Genomic DNA, 20,186 nt, shown 5'->3' on the forward strand with positions numbered 1-20,186 from the left:
GGAGCTTCCAAAAGTGTGTTAAGCCATATTTAGGCTGCTACACTGACATGTCACAGAGACTCTGTAGCTCAGCAGATCTGCTGTGCTCCTCCTTAAAAATGTAAATGCATGTCAGACACAGCTGCACAACATGATGTCATGAATTATCCTATCATTGTTTTCCCCTATGTTGATGATTGAGACAGCTTACAGTGAAGACAATATTATTTAGGGACATTGTAGCGATTGACCCAACAGACTGCAACAATTTGAGGAGTGTTTATTGCAAATCGCATAAAAATGCTTGAAAAATACATGACAGGTTCAACACCCACTTTAGCTTTTCAGCTGGTCTCACACACACAACTTCCTCCAGCTCTCCAGCTTCACTATGTAAAGGGAGAAGCCTCGTTAGTGAAATCCCCGACACCTGTCCCTCCAGCCTCCTTGGCACTGCCTCACTCCTCCCCTGCAGCTGAGCCAGGGACCACACCTCCGCCACAGATATATTTATCAAGCAATAGATGCAACCAGTGCTGGTCACACACTACTCCTGACTGAAAATACATGTTCACTAGATACTTTTTCTTTGTGTAACAGACTAATATCTAGGATACAAAATAGTAATTGACCTTTCAATTTCAAGAAAAGATAAAAGTTGACAAGAAAAATCCAACAAAAGACAACAGGGTGCATGATTCAGACTAAACAAAAAATGACTGACTGGGTGTTGAAAGCATCCCACCTACAGAAAAGTCAGTACATATCAAAAAGAAAATTGTTATCATATACTGTATTTACAGGCAACAAGACTTTGGTGAGTACTGATCTATATTGTGATATTTTTAAGTTCAACGTCAAACCGCTCTATTAGTGGAAAACGAAGGACATTAGTCTGAACACTGTATTTCCTTCATTTGGCCATCAGATGGCAGTGTTGTGAACAGAATGCACATCTCAGTAAAAGCCTCCCAGACATGTGGTGCTAGGACCCATGAACACACATGAATGAGCACACACACATTCATTGGAGAGGAGGTGGAGAAACAGCAGAGAGGGGAGAAAATTACTGGAGGAAGGACAGACAGGAGAAAACAGAGGAAACAGCTGGTACACAGTCACCATGTTATAACCTCAGGCTGCTTTGTGACTGATGGCAAGTTTTCACAAGACAAATACACACATGCTGATTTTCTGCAACCGCGTGATGTCATTCTCACTGATATGTGGAGCGTGCTCTTTTATGGCAAACAACAAGAGAACAGCGCACAATAGAAGTGAGCTTAAGTGTCGTCAATTTGCTGTTCAGAAGTGAAACTGGCAATCATCAGCCATCGATTTCTCACCTAACGCTTTCAGCCGTGAACAACAGGACAGAAATCTTCTACTTCTCAAAAGAAGCCCAACAATTGTTGTTGATTTTTCTTTTTTTTAAACCACAGAACGTCAGCAAAGGTGAAAAGAGGCTGTCAGGGTTTATTCTGAGAGTCTGTTTTCCAAACAAACAAACATAAAACTAAAAAACAGAATAAAAAATATAAAAACTGATCCTCTTTCAGATGCTCTTAATAGACCTTTTTTTCATTAGTAGACTTCAAATTCCCATTTAAAGACCACATAGTTATAGAGTTTCAGTCTTAATGAAATGTGGCATCGACGAGATGGTCATGAGACCAGTTACGGCTTGGAAATGTGCAGCTGAGGAAAAGATAGACGCAGAACTAGAGGCAGCTACAGATCCTGAGTTGGGAGTGACAAGGACGGAAAGGATTAAGACAACTCTGGTTGGACTCATCAGCTGCAAGAGAGGTGTTGTTTAATTAGCTTGGACACATGGAGAGGACAGATACTGGGTATACTGGGAGAAGGATGTGGAAAAGCGAGTTAGAATAGAAGAAGACCGAAGGTAGTTACGAGATGCGTTGACAGACGACATGCATGCAGGTGTAGTTTATATAAAATAGAGGTGTCACAACACCCATTATTTTATGAAGCCTTATTGTTTGAAGATTTACTTTATTTTCACTTAGCTTTTAGAAACAAGATGCGATCAGCGACAAACATGAAAAGGGCTGAAAATCCAAAGATATACAAACTCATCTGGCCATCACTCATCGATCACAAGGCGACCCTAAAGCATGCCCTCCTTTATTGACCTAAATAAAGGTCAAGGTCACGGGAACTTGAACTCATCAGACGTTTTTAGTAAATGCACCTATGGGGTGAATTTGAAAATCCTATGTCACCAAGTTATCACATTCACAGACTTGGGTGTCCACTGTGCTCACCCACGGACACACTGGGTGATAACACATGATATATATTTATAAAAGGGAAAATAATGAAAACATATATATATAAAAAAAACAGCAAAAACAATGCGTATTAATGCAAATTCTATCATGTGTGCGTACACATATTTCGTGTTTGGTAATATGTGTTTCATGCACAGATTTGTGTGTTTGACTTGTGTCAATGCATAAATGTGTTTCTCCTTGGCTTGGCGACATTCCTATGACATCATGTGTCCAGTCAGCACTCCACCATGCTAAGCTGGCATCTGCGAGGTAAAGCTCCCTCATGCACGAAATAATAAAAAAGGAAAGAGAAACAGGAAGGTGATGTCATCTTATCGGCTCATAGTAAGAGAGAGAGTGACTTCAAGCAAAACGAAATCTCAGCAACTAATGGACCATCCGAGGAAACTGAGCAAAAACGTCACCCGGCCTTCCTGCAGCGACACGAGGAGGTGATGTGATGTCACCTTGTTGGCTGCACTGACTCTTAAAGCACAACTGAGACACTAAGCTCATTAAAACAAAATCCTGCTGGACCCTCGTACAAAGCAGTTCTGTTTTTCATACTGTTGATCCACATTTGTTTTTAATAGATTGAATTTTTACTCCTACCTGTTTTCTCAGTGGTTTGTTTTAACACATTAGGAATACTGACCACTGATCAGTGTAAATCATTTACAGATATTCATAGCTGTACTTGCATATGCATGTTAAAGTGAGATTTTAGTCTAACAAAGGTGGTTTTATTTTTACTGTCATTACTCTTTAGGTCACCATACAAGCAAATAACTTGGTCTGCAGTATTTTACGAGTTTACAGCAAATTTAAAATCAATGTCACATTCTCACTCAGTCTTTTACAAGATGCTCTAAGTGAGATATAGATTAACTGGTAAAGGAAAACTAAAATCACAAAGGAAAATGTGTCAGTCACAGGAATTTACAAGTCTGCTGGAACAAACACTAGTGTGCTTTCCAAAACTCCCTTATCCGGCTGCGGGACAGCATCTGAACTGAATGCACAGATGTTTAATGTACCAATTTTACATTTGCAGGGCTCTAATGTGCAGCTGTCACATTAGACATAAACAGCAGCACTGAGAGTGCACCGAGTGCATATGCTCCTTTTATTTCACAGTTTTCTGACAGATGCTCTCTTGGCTATTTTGCAGTATCTGTCTTGACTTTTGCCTGCTATCGCCTCTGATAACGTCTGACTGAAGCAGGCAGTCGCTCCTTTTGGTTTTTTTTAAAGAAGTGAAACAACACATTTAATGTGCGTTTCTGTGCACAGAGACTGAAGCAACAAACCTGAGTCAACAAAGAGGGATTATTACCTATTATTGCTGAATTGGGTTTTTAGGTGCTGTTGAGGTAGGAAAATAAAACATGGTCAAAGAGTCCAAAGACAAATCTCTTTCATAACCCATTTTCATTGATGCTGCTGCAGCACAATACAGTCTCTGGGTATAAAGTATGTTACCACCTTAGAAAGATATGTAAACAACTACCACTGAATCCATTTCCATTGGTGAACCAGTCTCTCCAAAGCTGTGGACATTAAGTTGTCACTATGACAATTTCTCTTTGGTTGGCTGCAAGGATTTGCTCCACTTTAGTTGAAAGAGACATTAGTGAGCTCCAGTACTGACAAGAGGTAAAGGGACCAGGCTCGCAGTTAACATCCCAAAGGAAGATGAGCTTGAAATCGGGTCTTTGTGCAGGTTCCTCTGCACAAAAATAGGGAAAACCTCTTCTTTGGCAGCATGATAAAAAGGCACTGTCATGTTGAAATACATTCAAAAATGTTGGAGACACACTGCTGTTTAAAACTCTATGTTTTGCTGGAGATGAGCCCATGATAAATGCCTCCGGGCCAAATATATCTAGTCAGGGTTGTCTGCACGCTTTAAGCCGCATAATATAATTTGGGTGAGTGTTACAGATAAAGTAAATCTCGTTTTTTAAAAGCACCATGCGGGTCACCAAGCGTGATCAACCACACAAAACAGTTACACCTAGTAACTTTCCACTGGGATAGACTTCGACTGGAAGTTGATGTCCAGTCCACTTACTGCAGTGAGATAATGGGAGAGTTTTGGCTCAGACCCCAAATGTGTCATCCCGAATAAAACCAACCTTCTCATTACTGAATTTCTGATTGAAACGTCAAAATGTACTAAAGCTACTTTCCAGATGGCTTGACTTATGTTGAAAGTTTTTACCAAAAGCCCACAGCAAGACCTCAAATCACTGCTGCCCTGTAGCTCCTCCAGCGGAGAGCAATTATTTGGAATTAAGCCCCATTCACTGTTCAGCCAGCAGCAAGAACAAGGTATGGCCTGACAAGCTGTCAGCTGGGAAACGCTTAGAAGAGCTGCAGAGTGAATCTTCATCCACCGAACCGTCTCTTTTATTAACCTTTAGGAATGTTGACTTTTAACAAGTGCACTTCTCTTCTGCTGCCTGGTTGCTATTTAACATCTTATCTAAGCAGACAGGTGAAAGAGGAGTTTGACACCTTCAAGGCTTAGGTGTTCACAACTGTTATGCTACAGCACAACAAGAAAGAGAAGAGATTTCTAACTACAATCCAACTAACTCTAAGGACAATAAGTTAAAAATGCTATTATAGAAACTATAACCTCAACCACTATAATCCCTAATAGACTACAAAGCTTTTGCTAAAGCCTTTTTATCTGTAGCACTGCGATGAGCTTTAAATCTTCCACCATCACGGACTGTAAAGCCTGCAATTTAAAGCGAGGCAAGGATAGACTGACCTGCAAGCAGTTGATGAGAGTTCACAGTTGGATTTAATCACCTGATCATAAACCCCTGAGAGTGCCTGGCGGCTGAAATGTCCTCAGGATGTGCATATGTTCCATTAATTTGATGGAGCTCACTTTTATTTTTTGGCATCAATACAATGAGAACATTTGATTTTGTGTTTCTTGTATAACCAGAGAATGTGTTTTCTCTCTGCAGACCCTCCGTCCACAGATTTTACGACAGCTGTGCGCTTATGTTTGTCTCCGAGGCAGCTCTGCAATGACCGAAAAAAACAGCAGAATAATTGGAAAATCAGGAAACAAACTGTGACAAGACAAGTGTAGTTGTGTGCAGTTGTTCCATGAGTTCTGTGAGGTTTTGATTGTTTCCATGAGTAAACAACAGTTAGTGTGCACAGGCTGAGGATATTTTATTTATCCCACTCACACTTTCGGTTCAGATTAACTTTACCTGACAGAATGAAGAATATACCAGAAACGAAGGCGAGGATGGTGCGCTGCGGCCGAATGTGCCCGATATTGCTGATTACAAAGGCGGTGAAGACAAAGAGCAGGGAGACCATGGGGAAGGGAGTGGCGGTCCGGACCATTTCTGAAGAAAAAAAGGAAGGAGGATTAGTAGAATGAGTGTGTGATACGAATAAAAATGAGGAAAACTTCAAACTCATAAAAGTTTAAGCCTTCAGAAATGGTCACATTAATCAAGAATAATTTAAAATGTTACCAAATTATTTCCTGAATTAAAAATAAAGCTTCGAGCAAATTAACTACGACACATGAAGTCGATAAAGTGGATTTTTTTCATAATGTGCAGAATATTTCTCTAAAGCCCAAAAATGTCTAATGTCATGTTGCTGCACATAATAACAACGTTGTGACTTTGTGTTTGGGTTGTTTTGTGTATTTTAAATGATTTAAGGTTTATCATGTTGTTACATCTATTTTTTTTTTTACAAAGTCTGTGTTTTCTTTAGTCGTGGGAAAAGTGGAAAATCTGCCCCGATGACCACTGTAACCACACAGGTGTAGCATACTGTAGCACACCATTTCACCATAAAACTATCAAACCATTAAGAGCCAGATAACTACATTTAACATCATACTGGTTGTTGTATGTAATATTATTTCCAATTGCCTTTTATTTTATATAGCCTCAGCTTTATTGTGGTTGGTCTGTGTAAGTTCTTAGTCATCTACTTCACGGTACTCGTAAGTTGGAGGCAAATGGACCTTCTTTTACGATCATGAAGTTGTGTCACCTCTCATATGAAAAGCTTTGCCAGTTCTAAAAACTGATGGCGAGTTCCAGGTACTAAACTCATTGTGGCGTTGTCACCTTGCAGGTGGTCCTGAGAGATGTCTACACACGACGTCACCACGTGAGTCACCAAGGGTCACATGAATGAAGGTGTGAAGTAAAGACGTGCAAAGAATTTTTTCTCATGCACAACATCCCGGTTGAGCAGAGCCAGGCCAAAACTAGTTAATCTCAAGGACAAAACAACTAAACACAAGCTGAACAACATTATGTATGCAATGCAATGCAATGCAGTGAGGGGTATTAAGACCGATACCTACTGGAGACACAACCGACACAACATAGGAGAGTCAGTTCATTAGGATGAGACTGTGTATCCCCTTTTATTTACAAGAACAAGAATTACTTCTACTGTACTGAACAGTTAAGATAACACTTTGTCTTTTTGTGTTGTCAGAAATCTTCAAGTAAGCATAGGAACCAGAAGTCTGCTGGAGCTCGCTCAGTGTTACGTTGAGTAAGGTCTATGATTTATTCAGTAACCTCTCCGACGGAGCTGCTGCAGTGTTATGACTTGTGCATGTACCTGAGGACATTTATCTAGCATTAAGCGGCGCACACGTCTTCCCCCTGGTGTCTTTAACAACACTGAGTGTGTGCTTTACTTCAAAGAGCAAAATGCAGAGGGCTAGTTCATAGTGTCAACATCTTGAATCATTAAAACAGCTCAAAGACAAAAGGAAAAAAAGAAATGGTGAACTCTGAAATAGTTTATCTTTTTTTTTTCAAATAAAAATGTTGCTTCATAGGTTATTTGGTTAGCAACATTTGATTTTAAAGCAAATCTGGCATAATTGGCTTAATTTATGAATTCCTACAAAAAGTTTGAGTTAACAAAAATCATGTTAGCAAACATGCAGACATGCCTGGAGCATTTGTTAGCACACGAGGAAATGGTTTGGCACTTGCTCATCAGTGGCATCTGAATCAGTGCAGTTTGTCCACAGCCTAATGCTCAGCTGTGCCACCAAACATAAACTAAAGAGTGCACCAATCTTCTTTCTGCTGAAATGGACTAGACTGTTTTCATTAGATCTTGCACCAGATGCTTCCATTTCTTAGACATCAGTAACCTACATGGAACAGATATTTGAAGGAAGAGAAAACTTATAAGCCAAACCTGAAAGCTGTGCATGTTATGTCTGAGAGTAGAAGAAAAATCATGAGTGAAATGTGAATTTTCAGTATTTGGGTGATCTTAGATACAGAGCTAACACAGGTTACACCTATACACCAGTAATGTAGGACAGCCATGGTTCCTCCAACTAAGAAATCGTGTAAAATTTATTCATTTTTAATACTCTCATTACTTTTGGACTATTGTAATACTCTGTACACAAGCCTGAGTTAAAATACCATTTCCTGCCTCCAGCTTGTTGAAAATTCAGCTGCCAGAGTTTTAACAAATTCAAAGAGACAGGACCACATTGCATCCCACATCCCATTTTTACAAGGCCACACTGGCTATACACATTTGATATCAAATTGATATTAGTTACATTTACATGGCCTCCCTTCTGCATCCATTACAGTTTTACTCAGGCCTCACGACTTGAGCCACTGCCTTTGTTTCTCAGGTCAGACTGGTCTAACTGTTCCATCAGCTCATTAAAGAAGGCACTTTCTGTTTGAAACCATCAAGTTTTGATGTCTTTATCCAGACAGGGAGTGTGCTAACCTCACCTCCTCTCCAAAATGGTCCCACAGTTCTGTGTATAGTCCTGCGTAATGACTGAAACCCAAAGTCGAAGTGACCTGGCAGAGAAGCTGGTCATTGCCCTGGCTCTGTTTTAATCGTATTTAACCAGGAAAAAAACATCCATTGACATTAGAAATCTCTTTTACTATAAATAATTTATATTAAGTAATTTATTAATTTATTTATTGTTGTATTATTCAGTGTTTATTTAACTTTTCTATTTTAACATTTGTATTTGTTGTTGCTGTTTTAACTCTGTTTATTAAACACATCGTGGGGTTGTCACCCCGGGTATCAACTCTTTTGCGTTTTGTAAAGCACTTTGTAACCAACATTTGAAATGTGACATGAATAAATTGTAATATTATTGTTATATAAATCTCTTGAAAGTGGTGCAGTGGTGGAGACATGCAATGATCTAATGTAGCAAAACCAAACACATAAAACAAAAAACTGTATTTGTTAGAGTTAAATTGTTAAATGTTTGTCATTTTTATGTTTACCATTTGTACAGTGTTTTAACTCTGAAAGAAATTCCACTGTCCAGTATTAAACTTCACATATACCCTGAACTGTAAGCAACATGTAAGCCTTTAGAAACAACTTCTGACCTTCTGATCTGTATATCACATGTATAAACATTTTCTTCCAGACATATATACTCCATATGTTGCACAAATAGGTGTTCTGTCTTTAGGAGAAGTGTTTTAATGTTTTAATGGTAATTAACTATTCTGTTTAATCAAAGACATTTTCATAATTGCCCCACATAATATCTTCCAGTAACAAGTGTTTTTTTTTTTATTTCTACCTGAACCACCAGAGAGCACCTGTCAGATCAGTCATCAGAGCCATGCAACGCTCTCCTCTTTCCTTTGTTCTTATGTTACAGACCCACACAAGGCATCACAAAAACCACGTATAAGGAATATTTAAGTCAACAAAAGATATGTATGCATGTATTTTGTGTGTCTGTTGTTGAGTGACTCATAGAGTCACAGCTCTATTTAGCACTGAGAAGACAAATCAGCAAACAACTGTAATAATAGACTGATGTGAAACAGATGTAAAGACAGAAATGTTGGTGAGTCTGGTCTGTCTTCCTACGAGAGACTATTTCTCTAGTTGCAGATTTAAAAGAAGGTAGAAACTTTGAAATTTCAAATAAATATAAGAGTCTGTGTGTGTATGAAAGTGACTTACTGAGTATGTTGGCTGTGTTTTCTGTCGTGATCTCTATCTCTGGCTCTGTGAAATATTCCGATGCCACACATCTGCCCTTCTCGGACCCTGGGGGGGAAAGAAAAAAGTGAAAAAGAAAGAAAGACGAGAAAAAGGAAAGCCACAAGCGGGTAGCACGGTTGGACTTGTTTGGGTGGCAAACAGTCGGGGGATTATGCGCATGCAGAAATAAAACCAGTATAAACAAACAAAGAGGTTATAAAAACCCAGAGAAAGGGCAGACAGCCAGACTGAGACAGAGCGACAGTGGAGACAAAGAGATTTAGAAAGGACAAATAAAATGAGAGGTGAAAGAGAAGCGAGGCATCTCAAAAGAAATGAGTTTAAAAAAACAGAAACAGGGAGGCAGAGAATGGAAAGGAGAGAAAAAGTGAATTAGAGGCAGAGACAGATGGAGGTCAGGAGGTTCGGGAGAAAACAAGGTCTGAGCAGAGAGGGAGAGGAGCTGAATGCAGACACAACGATTAACCTCAAACTGTAGCCACAGACACACACATGCAATACACAACACGCAAACCTGACATCTGTATGTATACAAAAACATAACAGAAAACGATGCACAAATCTGCAGACAAATGTGATAGCTCCCCTCCCTCTCTCACCCACACACTCTCTTCCAAATGCCACTGGCGTTTTCCCTCCTCTGACCTTTTGTACCAGGCGTCAGACAACAGGGAAACACAAACATGGCCACCTCCCCAGAGCAACACCATCATGACCCGAAAGACAGAGACAGCTACTGCAATAAGGACAGCTATTTGTGTTTCGGTGTCCTGCCTGCTGGTGTTTGTTTGCGTGTACGAGTGAAAATACCTTTTTTTATCATTCGGTTCAAAAACAATTATCTAACAAAGCCAAATTCTGCCACAGGTGACTTTTTCTCCCAATCATAATAAATATTGTACCTATTTTAAGAAGTTAGATTTGGGCATAGTCTTTAGCTAGGCATCATCCAACAGCTGATGTCATGTTTGGATCTTATTTACGAGTTTAATGCCCATAATATGCCCAAGTTAAATATTTGTGATGTTTCAGGACACTCAGGGCACTCAAAACGTCTCTAATACTTCTGTTCCTGACTGAGTATTATACAGCTTATCTGGGGGTAATTTTTGTAATGGAAAAATCTGTGGGCTGCAGCACCTCACAGTGAAGCCCCGCCAATAGCCACTGATGTCATTGGCTCCAACTTAGAAGCCACTGACCGTGTGGTGGGTCTCAGTATCTACCAGAGAAGTTCCTGCATTATGGTGAATTTTTTAATGAACATTTTTGCATCAATTTATGGTAAAGATGTCTGGAAAATGTGTCACGGCTTTCTGGCATCAAATAACGATCCTCAGCTTTTATCCCTGCTGAGTCAACACACATATACGTGTATTTATTCTCCTGCCCTCTTTTTTTGATGCTCCACATTGGGTACCAGCATTTGTCTGGAGAGAAAGGGATAAAGGTAGTCTAACTCAGTTTCTGTTCTTCTGCAGTCAGTCAGGACACGGGTCCTTGTTGCACATGAAGGTTACGTGCACGGCTGCTAATGCTGTTTTCATTAGCAGCTGTCATGCATTGTTTAAGCCTTGAACAAAACAAATGTGAAAGAGCAACATTTTTTTGAACCAGTGTGCCAAGAAAAAAGTTAATTCATTGTAAACATTGTGCAACATGAAATCAATATATTTTAACTGTTTCACTTCGATTCATAACCGTCTATGGAAGCAGTGTGGAACAGATGCAGTGCTCAGCGTTTATTTTAAGACAGATTTTTTTTTGCAAAAAGAGTGGATTAAGAGAGAAAATTCAATAATGTTAGTCCCTCAGACGAGGTGAACTTTAACTGTACCAGCTGCGAGCCTTAGACTGAATGGCAAAGATAAGGCTCTCCCTTTGGGTTGCACGTTTCATGAATTGCTGCCATATGTTTTTCACTGTTGTGTGTATATTTCAAACCAGACATTAGCATTTTATCCTTGAAACGCCGATCAAAAGCCACACTTTGACAAATAAAATAAATATGCAATAAAATAAATATGAAAGAAGGCGAGCAGGACTATTAAAAAATGGGTAGCCTGCTGTACATGCACATCTATACAAATTGTTTTGTTTAATAATGTGTCTGATTTTTGAAGAATAAGTATATTCATGGCAAAAAAAGAACTTTGCTGTGGGATAGCAGAATAAATGTATAAACAACTGAAATTAATGGCATCAAATTATCTTTATAATTACCAGTTGACTTAAAATATAACTAAACTGAGTTTATGTAAATATAATTAATTTTATACTGTGGAACTGTTACCAACCAGCCACAAAGCAGACCCTCCAGAGGCCAGAGTGCAGCGCCATTTTGACCTCAGTGGTCTGGTTCTGCTGCAGGACGATTCCCTCCTCCATCAGCAGCCAGTAGTCTGTCGACACAGCGACGCCCACCAACAGCAAACCGCAGGCCCCAAAAACCGACGAGAGAAGTGTCAGCGCCCTCGTACTGAATGAACTCATCTGAGGAGAAAGGAGATAAAATCACGGTGATCAGTGTTGCTTGTGATAAATACAGCAGGGATCAGCATGCAGGAAGACAAGGAGGAGAAAACAGTGAATTAATTTGCTGGATTAAACAAATTAATCAATGAGGGGAAAAAAAGAGCTATACCACAGATCGGGGGCGGGAGGGCCTACAAATAGTGGGGCGGCACAAAAAAAATAGAATTAATGTTTCAACTCATTGTAGGGTGTTTTCCTCTCTCTTGTGCTCACGTTTATAAATAGTATTACCAAAAAGAACAGTCTTGCTGGGGGGCAGGAAATCTGGGGGTGTGGACACCCCCTTGGTGGTGGCCCTGACACAGTACAGCATTATCTATTGATTTCTGTGGTGTCAGTTAAAAAAAATGTGGAAAAGAAGAGATGACGAGGACACACAACCTGTCTTGAGTTTCACTGACCTCAGCTATGAAATATGTGCATGGACAACCTAAGAAAAAATAAACCACTTTCTTGTTGAAAGGCAGTATAACATTCAGGTTAACTGCTTATATCAAGCAGCAATTCAGCAAATTTTTCATTTTATGAAGCTGGATCCTTAAATACACAAATGCACACCTTCTCTCTAAATATGTGATAAAATCCCTCATTTTCAAAACTAGACCTTGAAATTTTGAGCCTCTTTATCCAGTGTTTAACATTCTTTTTTAAATTCATATTAAAGTCAAATATTTTAAGAGCTATAATGTCTTTTTGTATGTCTCCATAAATCAGAAATTGCTGTCTTATTATAAATGTCCAACACTTATATGTACATATGTACATTTTGGATATTTTCTGTCCGTCCCTCTGAAAGAAGACACATTGTTGAAGTAAAATAGCAATGTGTATACCAATCCTGAAATTTTAAGATATTTAAGATGATTTTGTAATATATATACATATATATATATACACATATATATATACACACATATATATATATATATATGTGTGTGTGTGTGTATGTATGGAGGTAGCATGCTTTAAAGACTGTAAAATTTGCAAAGATTGAAAAGCGGACCTGAAAATTTAAAACAAGAAAGGAAAAAAAGTTAAGGAAAGACAACAATGTGACAAATTATGCTCAGAAATATTTTGAGTTCAGCAAAAAAATGACAGAAAGCAAATGAAGAAAAGTTTATTGAGGTGTTAACAAGTCATCTCCTGCAAGGGAGAAACAAAACATATCATTTGACGAGTGAGAGGGAGAACAGTGATGACTTTGATCCTACAGTAACTGAGGTCCTGTTTGTTTGAGAACGAAAGGCTGTGTCAAAAATTTGTTCTCTTCAAAGTTAATTCATTCAATAATCAGAATATCTCAAAGTTAATTCATTGCATATATACACAGTTAAGAATGGAAAAGAACATTAACAAATAAAAGAAAAAATATGGAAGCTGCAAAGCTTTGGTAAATAATAAATCATTTTCACTAATAGTTAAAATTGTGGTCTGGTCACAGTTTTGTTTTGTTTTTCAGTCTTCTGGATGCTGCTGAGGATCAGTAAGTAGCCAAAATGATTTTGGCAAAGCTCACACTGTGACTGGCTGATCAGCTTCTTCTCGTGTTCGGTGTGTCAGGTTCCTGCATTGCATGCGCATGCATTGCAGGTTGGCACTCACTAGGTGGCAGAAACGCTGCCTCTGCCATGTATCACTTCAACTGTTGACAAGCTGAAAAACATCCTGGTCTCATGTACACACAAACACGACAGGGCTTCATACATCCAGTCAAAATGGAGGTCACATTCAACATGCTGAGGACTGAGGCAGCGAACATGCTCGAAAACCGGCTTTCAATTTTCAGCTGTGAGCTACTTTTACACGGACATAAATTAGAGAAATAATGCAACTGTCTCTGCTACGAGCATGCATAAATTTATACTAATTGGCAGGCCACCTGCAGTCCAGTTCACCTTCAGCAGTGTACAGTGGGAACCATTAATTAAAGCTGAGGCTGAATCATGTTAATGCAGTTCGATAATTGCCATGGTCTTTACTCATGATAAACAAAATGGCATCAGCTACAAAATACACATGTATGCACAGTTTGAGCTCCTGATCCTCAGTGACAACACATGTAAAAAGCACTGATTTATGATAAGATCAATATTAGAATCACCTATTTTTTCCTTCTTGTCTTTGTGTTTTGGAAATCTTGTAAAACCAGTTTTTTCCTCATGTAGAGAAAATGAGAAGCAGTCATCCAGGAGATGAAATAATCTCTCAGGAGACATTTATTATGGAAATACGTGATATGAAGGAGAAGAGAGACGAGCACACCTGTTAGAGCAGGTATGATCATCCACTTCTGATGTTTATCTTTCCACAGAACATTTTCAGTATTCTCCTTTCTGTCTACAAACCCCTGCACACAGTGAACAAGGGAACACAGTGGGGCTCTGCACTTCCTCAAACTAACAATGACATCATATATTACACAAATAGCATCATGTATATAAGACAGGTCTAACACAAAAACGCGTCACAAGGCAAAGTGAAAGATTTTTGTGAAGGATTTACTTTGAGTAGGTCCCTGTAATATGGTGGGGGAGTGGAACAAAGGTAAGGTCTCTGTATTTTGTGGAGGCCTAAAAGCGTCGGGCTCAGTGGAACTTCTGTTTTCCTTTGTTGAGGGTTCAAGTCAAGACAACTGCTAGTTTGAGGAAGGGCACAACCTCACTGTGTTCCCTTGTTCACTGTGTGAAGGGGTCAGTGGACACAGAAGGTAGACATATTTACATTACACACATATAGATATATGTACATTATACATATAGCATCATATACGTATATAAGGGAAGTCTAACAGGATTTGCCATCTCTGTCAACTTTCCATGATATCTAAAGACACATTTGGCAGCTGGTCTTTATAATGCTGTTTAGAAATGACATAAGACAAATTTAGAAATGTTTCCTGTCTCCACATATCATGTAAGTTCAGTCACATGTTATTTTGTACCTTTCTTTAAACATGTTCACAAGTTTCAAACAACAAAACTTGTGAACATGTTCTCTGAAGCAACACATAATAGTGTATCGCCGAAATTAAGCCTTTTACTTTGAAAAGTATCTGCATTATTTTTGGACCAATCTTTTAAAAGTGTGATGGGGCTTTTAAAAAAAAGATAACAATGACAAAGTTATTCAATTAATTTTAGATTTTACCATCAAACAGAGAACACAAGTCAACCTGCTGAACTCCGTGAACTCAGTGTGAAGAGTCTGCAGAAACGCAGCAGCTTTACTGCTGTAGGTCTCACAACAAAAGTCGTCTCCATTTTCAAAAACATTTTAATTTCATATAAAAGGCAGACATTGCTCTTTTTGAAGAGGATATTTATGGTTACATTGAATGGTTTTCATGCATTACTATTAATAAATAACAGTGAAAACAGGGCGTTAAAGGAGGTACACTGACTTTTACGATGCTGTTTATGAGGTGAGGCTTAAGAGAGAGAAGCCGATAAGAGACCAGCCAAGAACAAAATTAAGTCAGGAGACAAGATCAGAATTGAAGCGAAAGGAAGCAAGAGGAAGAGTGAGGCGTGACATCATCGCTCAAGTAAGACGGTGCAGAGCACATTCAGCAGTGTCAGAGAAGAGTCGCTCACCCAAGCATAACTCACCCATTACAAATATTTGATATGGTAAAACATCCATCAACAGAAACCTCCTGCGAAGATGATGGCACTAAGTATATGATGGTGTACGTGCGAGGGCACACGTGTAGGAGATTGCAAACGAACAGGAGACATGAGGATGTGCACAGAAGCAGAATTTCTGGGGAGTATCAATGCCTGACTTTAATAAAAACTAGTTTAGCTTTAGCTTTAAGAACTGAGCCAAGGACCAAAGATCTCAAATAGCTAAGCTTATGAAAAGGTTATGTCTTTTTAAAATTTGAACAAAGTGTAGAGAGTATAACCTGCATTAATTTTTCAGGCAACACATACATTTTGAAGAAGGACTCAGTATAAATACATGACTCCAAACATACAAAATCTGCAGTCACATGCACAGTCAGAGTTATACCTTGACTTGTTATAAAAAGGAAAAGCAAAGCGAGGACAGTGACTTTGCCCTTTCTGCACAGTCGAGTAAGACGTCACGGACACTTTCAGAGACGTCACTGCCTCCCAAAGTCACATCCTCTGAAAAAGACAAAAGTGATTGGTGCTCAAGTAAATAAGCATCAGTCTTAGTGCTGCAAATGTCAGACTCAACACGAGAGGCAATCAGGCGCTCAGTGCTGCTGACTCAAAACACAAAAATCCATCCACCACTTAGACCAGAAGAGACACAGTTGAGTACCTGCGGGACTCAGATAACTGTCTCACTCTGTGGGCTTTTAGATTACTTCATTCAGCCTTTTTCACTCTCTGTTGATGACTTTCAGACTGGTGGCATTGCACTACAGAGTAGATAGTTGTCCTAACTAACCTACGTGTCTGAAATGTTTGTACTGAAAGGCAAAAAAACATGAAGAAGTTGTCATGTTTTTTTTTTATTTAATTTAATTTATTTATTTGCCTTCTTTGGGCATTTAATTGTTTCACTCTAAACCAGGGGTGTCGAAGACCAGGCCTCGAGGCTTTAGATAACACCCTGGGTCAGCACACCTGAATCAAATGATTAGTTCATTACCAGGCCTCTGGAGAACTTCGAGACATGTTGAGGAGGTCATTTAGCCATTTAAATCGGCTGTGTTGGATCAAGGACACATCTAAAACCTGCAGGACACCGGCCCTCGAGGCCTCCTGTTCGACACCTGTGCTCTAAACTGTTTTTCTTTATTTGGAGGAATTAGTTTGTCAGCACTGACTTATGTTAGAAGTTTGTGGTAAATTTTCAAAGACTGTAAAGCAGTCACATGACCCACTAGTTTGTGGTTCTGAAACCTCATCTTTAGTTGTATGTTCTCTGATTTAGACATCATCATATTTGGTTTAAGAAATGAAATGCTAAGTTATCAGCTAATGCTAATGAGATTGGTTAGACTATATGGGTGTGCCACATGGAGACAGATGCCTGTTAATTATCGCTGATTAACTAAAAAATGCTAAATTTGATCTCACTACAGAACTAAACCACAAACTTCTCAGATCAGCTGTTAGTAAGCTACAATTAACTTTTGTAGTGAGTCGGGTTATTTTGTATTTGTTAAGTACTACAATCCCTACTGAGAAGAAGAGTAGCAACTTACAGACTATCTAAAATATAGACATATCCACATTGACACTTTTGGACATTTTCACCTTGCTCTTCTGAAACCAGATTTGGCAGTGTGACAAGCAGGATCAGGGGCTCAATGCAGGTGACAGGTCTCAAAGACAAAAACACAACCTTTTTGTTGGTAGTCCAAAAGCAAACAAAAACTGAAACATTTGCAGAGCAGGAACTTGATTCAAAGTAAAAACAGTGGGAATACAGACCAAAGAAAGACACTACCATCTGGACATGCCAAAGAACAGAGGGAAACACAGATGATAAATACACATGAGATAATTAAAGGTGAAACGCATGGTTGGAAACTATAGAGGAAAGGGAAGTAAACACAACACAAGCCAAGGAAAATAACAGTAACCACAAAAACAAAAACAGGAAGACAGACCTGAATGGGGAACAAGGGTTAATTTGACATAGGGGAGAACACAAGGACTAGACAGGGGAACGTGGAAAAACAAAGAGCACATGCTGATGACAGGACACCGGGGAACACAAGAGGGAACTAACAGGAAACAACCTTTAAGTCAAATATAACAAAACAACAAGAAAAGAAACTCAGAATATACTAAATCCATAAAGAGTCACAAAACAGAAAGTAAACAAGCTGAAACCCAAAGTGAAGTTATAAAACTCAGAGTCACGACCGAGGGAACAGCAGATGTAGTGAGCAGTGAGTAGATCTCACTGAGATACTGAGAGTAATAATAATAATAATAATAATAAACTTTATTTATAAAGCACACTTAAAAACCAAGGGTATGCCAAGGTGCTTAACAAGTAAGATAGAGTATAGGAGGAGGATAATAGAAATAGGACCAAAGCAAGTACTAAATATGCAAGAAGATAACTGTCACTAATACATCGGAAAGCAACAGGTACAGAGCAAACAAGAATTTAAATGAGCATAAAAGTGCATGATATAAAATCATAAAAGAAATATTAACTTGAGGGAAAGGCAAGATTGAATAAGTGGGTTTTTAATCGTGATTTGAACAGTGCAATGGAATCAGATTCAATCAGAGACACTGCGAGCTAATACAACAGCTAATACAACAACAACTCGTCAATCACAAAGCAGTCTGAAGAAAGCTGTGCTTTATTGTCCTGTTCGAGTCTTAAAAAATGTTATTTTAAAAACAATTGAATCTCACGATTGAGACCATAGCGTGTTTACTGAGGTGCTAAAGTGAGACAACTTTTCTTTGTCCTTAGTTTTACATAAGAGTCTGGCTTATTGCATTTATAGAAGTTGTTCCATGATGGTGATTAAAAATAATAATAACACAAATCTGGTTTAAGACACTTCCTCAATGCTTTCACTTTTAAAGCTTGAATGTGCATCCATCTTTTATGTAAAGTATGTGCGGCAGCCTCCTGTGTCAGCATCCACTGTGCAGTTAAAGTGGTCGCATCCATACTAATGCAAAATTTAAACCCTGAAATGTAAACAGATGAACTTTAAATAAGGTTTATTACTGGTACAGCTGCTGTTAATGAAAGGCAGTACCAGAGTATAACACTTATAACAGGGTACTGACTTCTTTTACAGTCAGCCTTTAGTGGCCAATTATGGAATTGCAGTTTTTAAACCATTGTTTGAACTTTATATGGAATTCATATTTTAGTATATTGCTTCTTGGACTGAGTTGACATTTTTTTTTCATCTTCATATATTCAGTTGTTCATATTTGTAATGGAATTGAGCATCTTTAGAAAGCATTGCCTTGTGGGATTAATAAAATGGTTTGATTCTGATTCTGGTCATGAGCTAGCTTTAAAACACTAGAGAGGCAGAAGCTTGAAGAAATGTGGGTTTGGAGGACAAGATCTGCTGGGTCAGTGCATAAATGTTTCTGAGAGTTTTACTCTCTCTCTCTCTCTCTCCCTCACACACACACACACACACACACACTCACACACACACTCACACACACACACACACACACACACACACACACACACACACACACACACACACACACACACACACTACTACCAGGCCTGTGTTTGCTGAGATAGCAGACAACAAATGGGCTGGGATGAGGTTCTCTTTGTAGTTTAAGCCTTGAGAATACAACCACAATTCCCAGGTTGCACCATGCTGCTAACTATGTGTGTGCAGGGACAATCCAGGAGCAGAGGCGATGTAATGAATTACAGATGAATAGAGAAGAGGTGCTAAGAAACAAACAGCCTAAAGTAATGATGTGGGAAGGAAGCACTGAAGGGAAAGTGGGAAGAGAAAAGTGGGTGGAAAAAAGGGGAAATGATTATAAGGGAACATAATAAGGGTTGGAGAGGGTGGAGGATAAAAGGTGAAGGGGAAGAAAGGACAGATGGGACATAGATGGTTAAGAAGGGAATGAGAAGAAAATAGGAGGTGAGGTAAAGAAAGGCAGCAATTAAAAGGAGTGTAATGGGAAGCGACTTTCTAAAGAGGTGGAAAGTTATAAAGGAAGGAAGGAGAGACAGAAAGAAGAGGAAAAGTTTAATCAAGAGGGAAAATGTTTAATGGGAGAAAAGGAGGAGGATACAGGTAACGTGGATTAATGAAGTGGTTAGAAAAGGACTGAGCACAGATGTAAAAGAAATGTTAAAAAAGAAAGTGGATTTTTTTTTAACAGGATTTATTTCAAAGCATTTTTGGTTTGTATTTCTCAAATGTAAACGATGATAATGTATTTAAAAAGAAACAAAAAGTTATGTTATGCCTGTCAATCATTTAACCTACATCTGAGGCTTTTTGAGGCATAAATAATGCAATTTTATTCTAATTTTAATACCAAAACTAGTCCTGAGTCCACTTTTTCTCTAATTGGAATGCAGAGAATCAAATAAGGACACTTTAAATTCAGCCTATAATGATCATTTTTGAACCATAATTAATAATTTGGGGGTATTGTTTTTGCTCTTTCAGTGATTTCCTGCTGTAGAATCGTGAACATTTAATAGAACATTTTCTGGAGATTCCAGCAGTGGAGCATTTTGAGGAGCTGTCCACTGCTGCCGTGCTGAAAATCTCTACATTACACTCTACGTCTCTGATTTTCCACTCTTTTGACAAATTACACTTCCTCAACTTTTTGTTTATGTTGCTTAGGTGTGTTTTGA

At 38.7% G+C, this 20,186-nt stretch overlaps 1 protein-coding gene across 2 annotated transcripts in view; it reads right to left on the reverse strand.

The window, feature by feature from the left end:
- Nucleotides 1-20,186, reverse strand: part of cacng7a (calcium channel, voltage-dependent, gamma subunit 7a) — a 41,913-nt gene that overhangs the window by 12,837 nt on the left and 8,890 nt on the right. For both annotated transcript variants that reach the window (XM_085445738.1, XM_085445739.1), the window contains exons 2-4: nucleotides 11,627-11,822; nucleotides 9,288-9,374; nucleotides 5,519-5,659 (exon numbers count right to left, since the gene is read on the reverse strand). In XM_085445738.1, the coding sequence (XP_085301864.1) occupies nucleotides 5,519-5,659; nucleotides 9,288-9,374; nucleotides 11,627-11,822 (424 nt within the window). The remainder of the gene's footprint in view (nucleotides 1-5,518; nucleotides 5,660-9,287; nucleotides 9,375-11,626; nucleotides 11,823-20,186) is intronic.

Source organism: Copadichromis virginalis, linkage group LG22 (genome assembly GCF_057382275.1).
Source record: "Copadichromis virginalis isolate Kocher_CV1m ecotype Utaka linkage group LG22, C_Virginalis_male_GT1.1, whole genome shotgun sequence".
In the NCBI taxonomy this organism is placed as follows: domain Eukaryota; kingdom Metazoa; phylum Chordata; class Actinopteri; order Cichliformes; family Cichlidae; genus Copadichromis; species Copadichromis virginalis.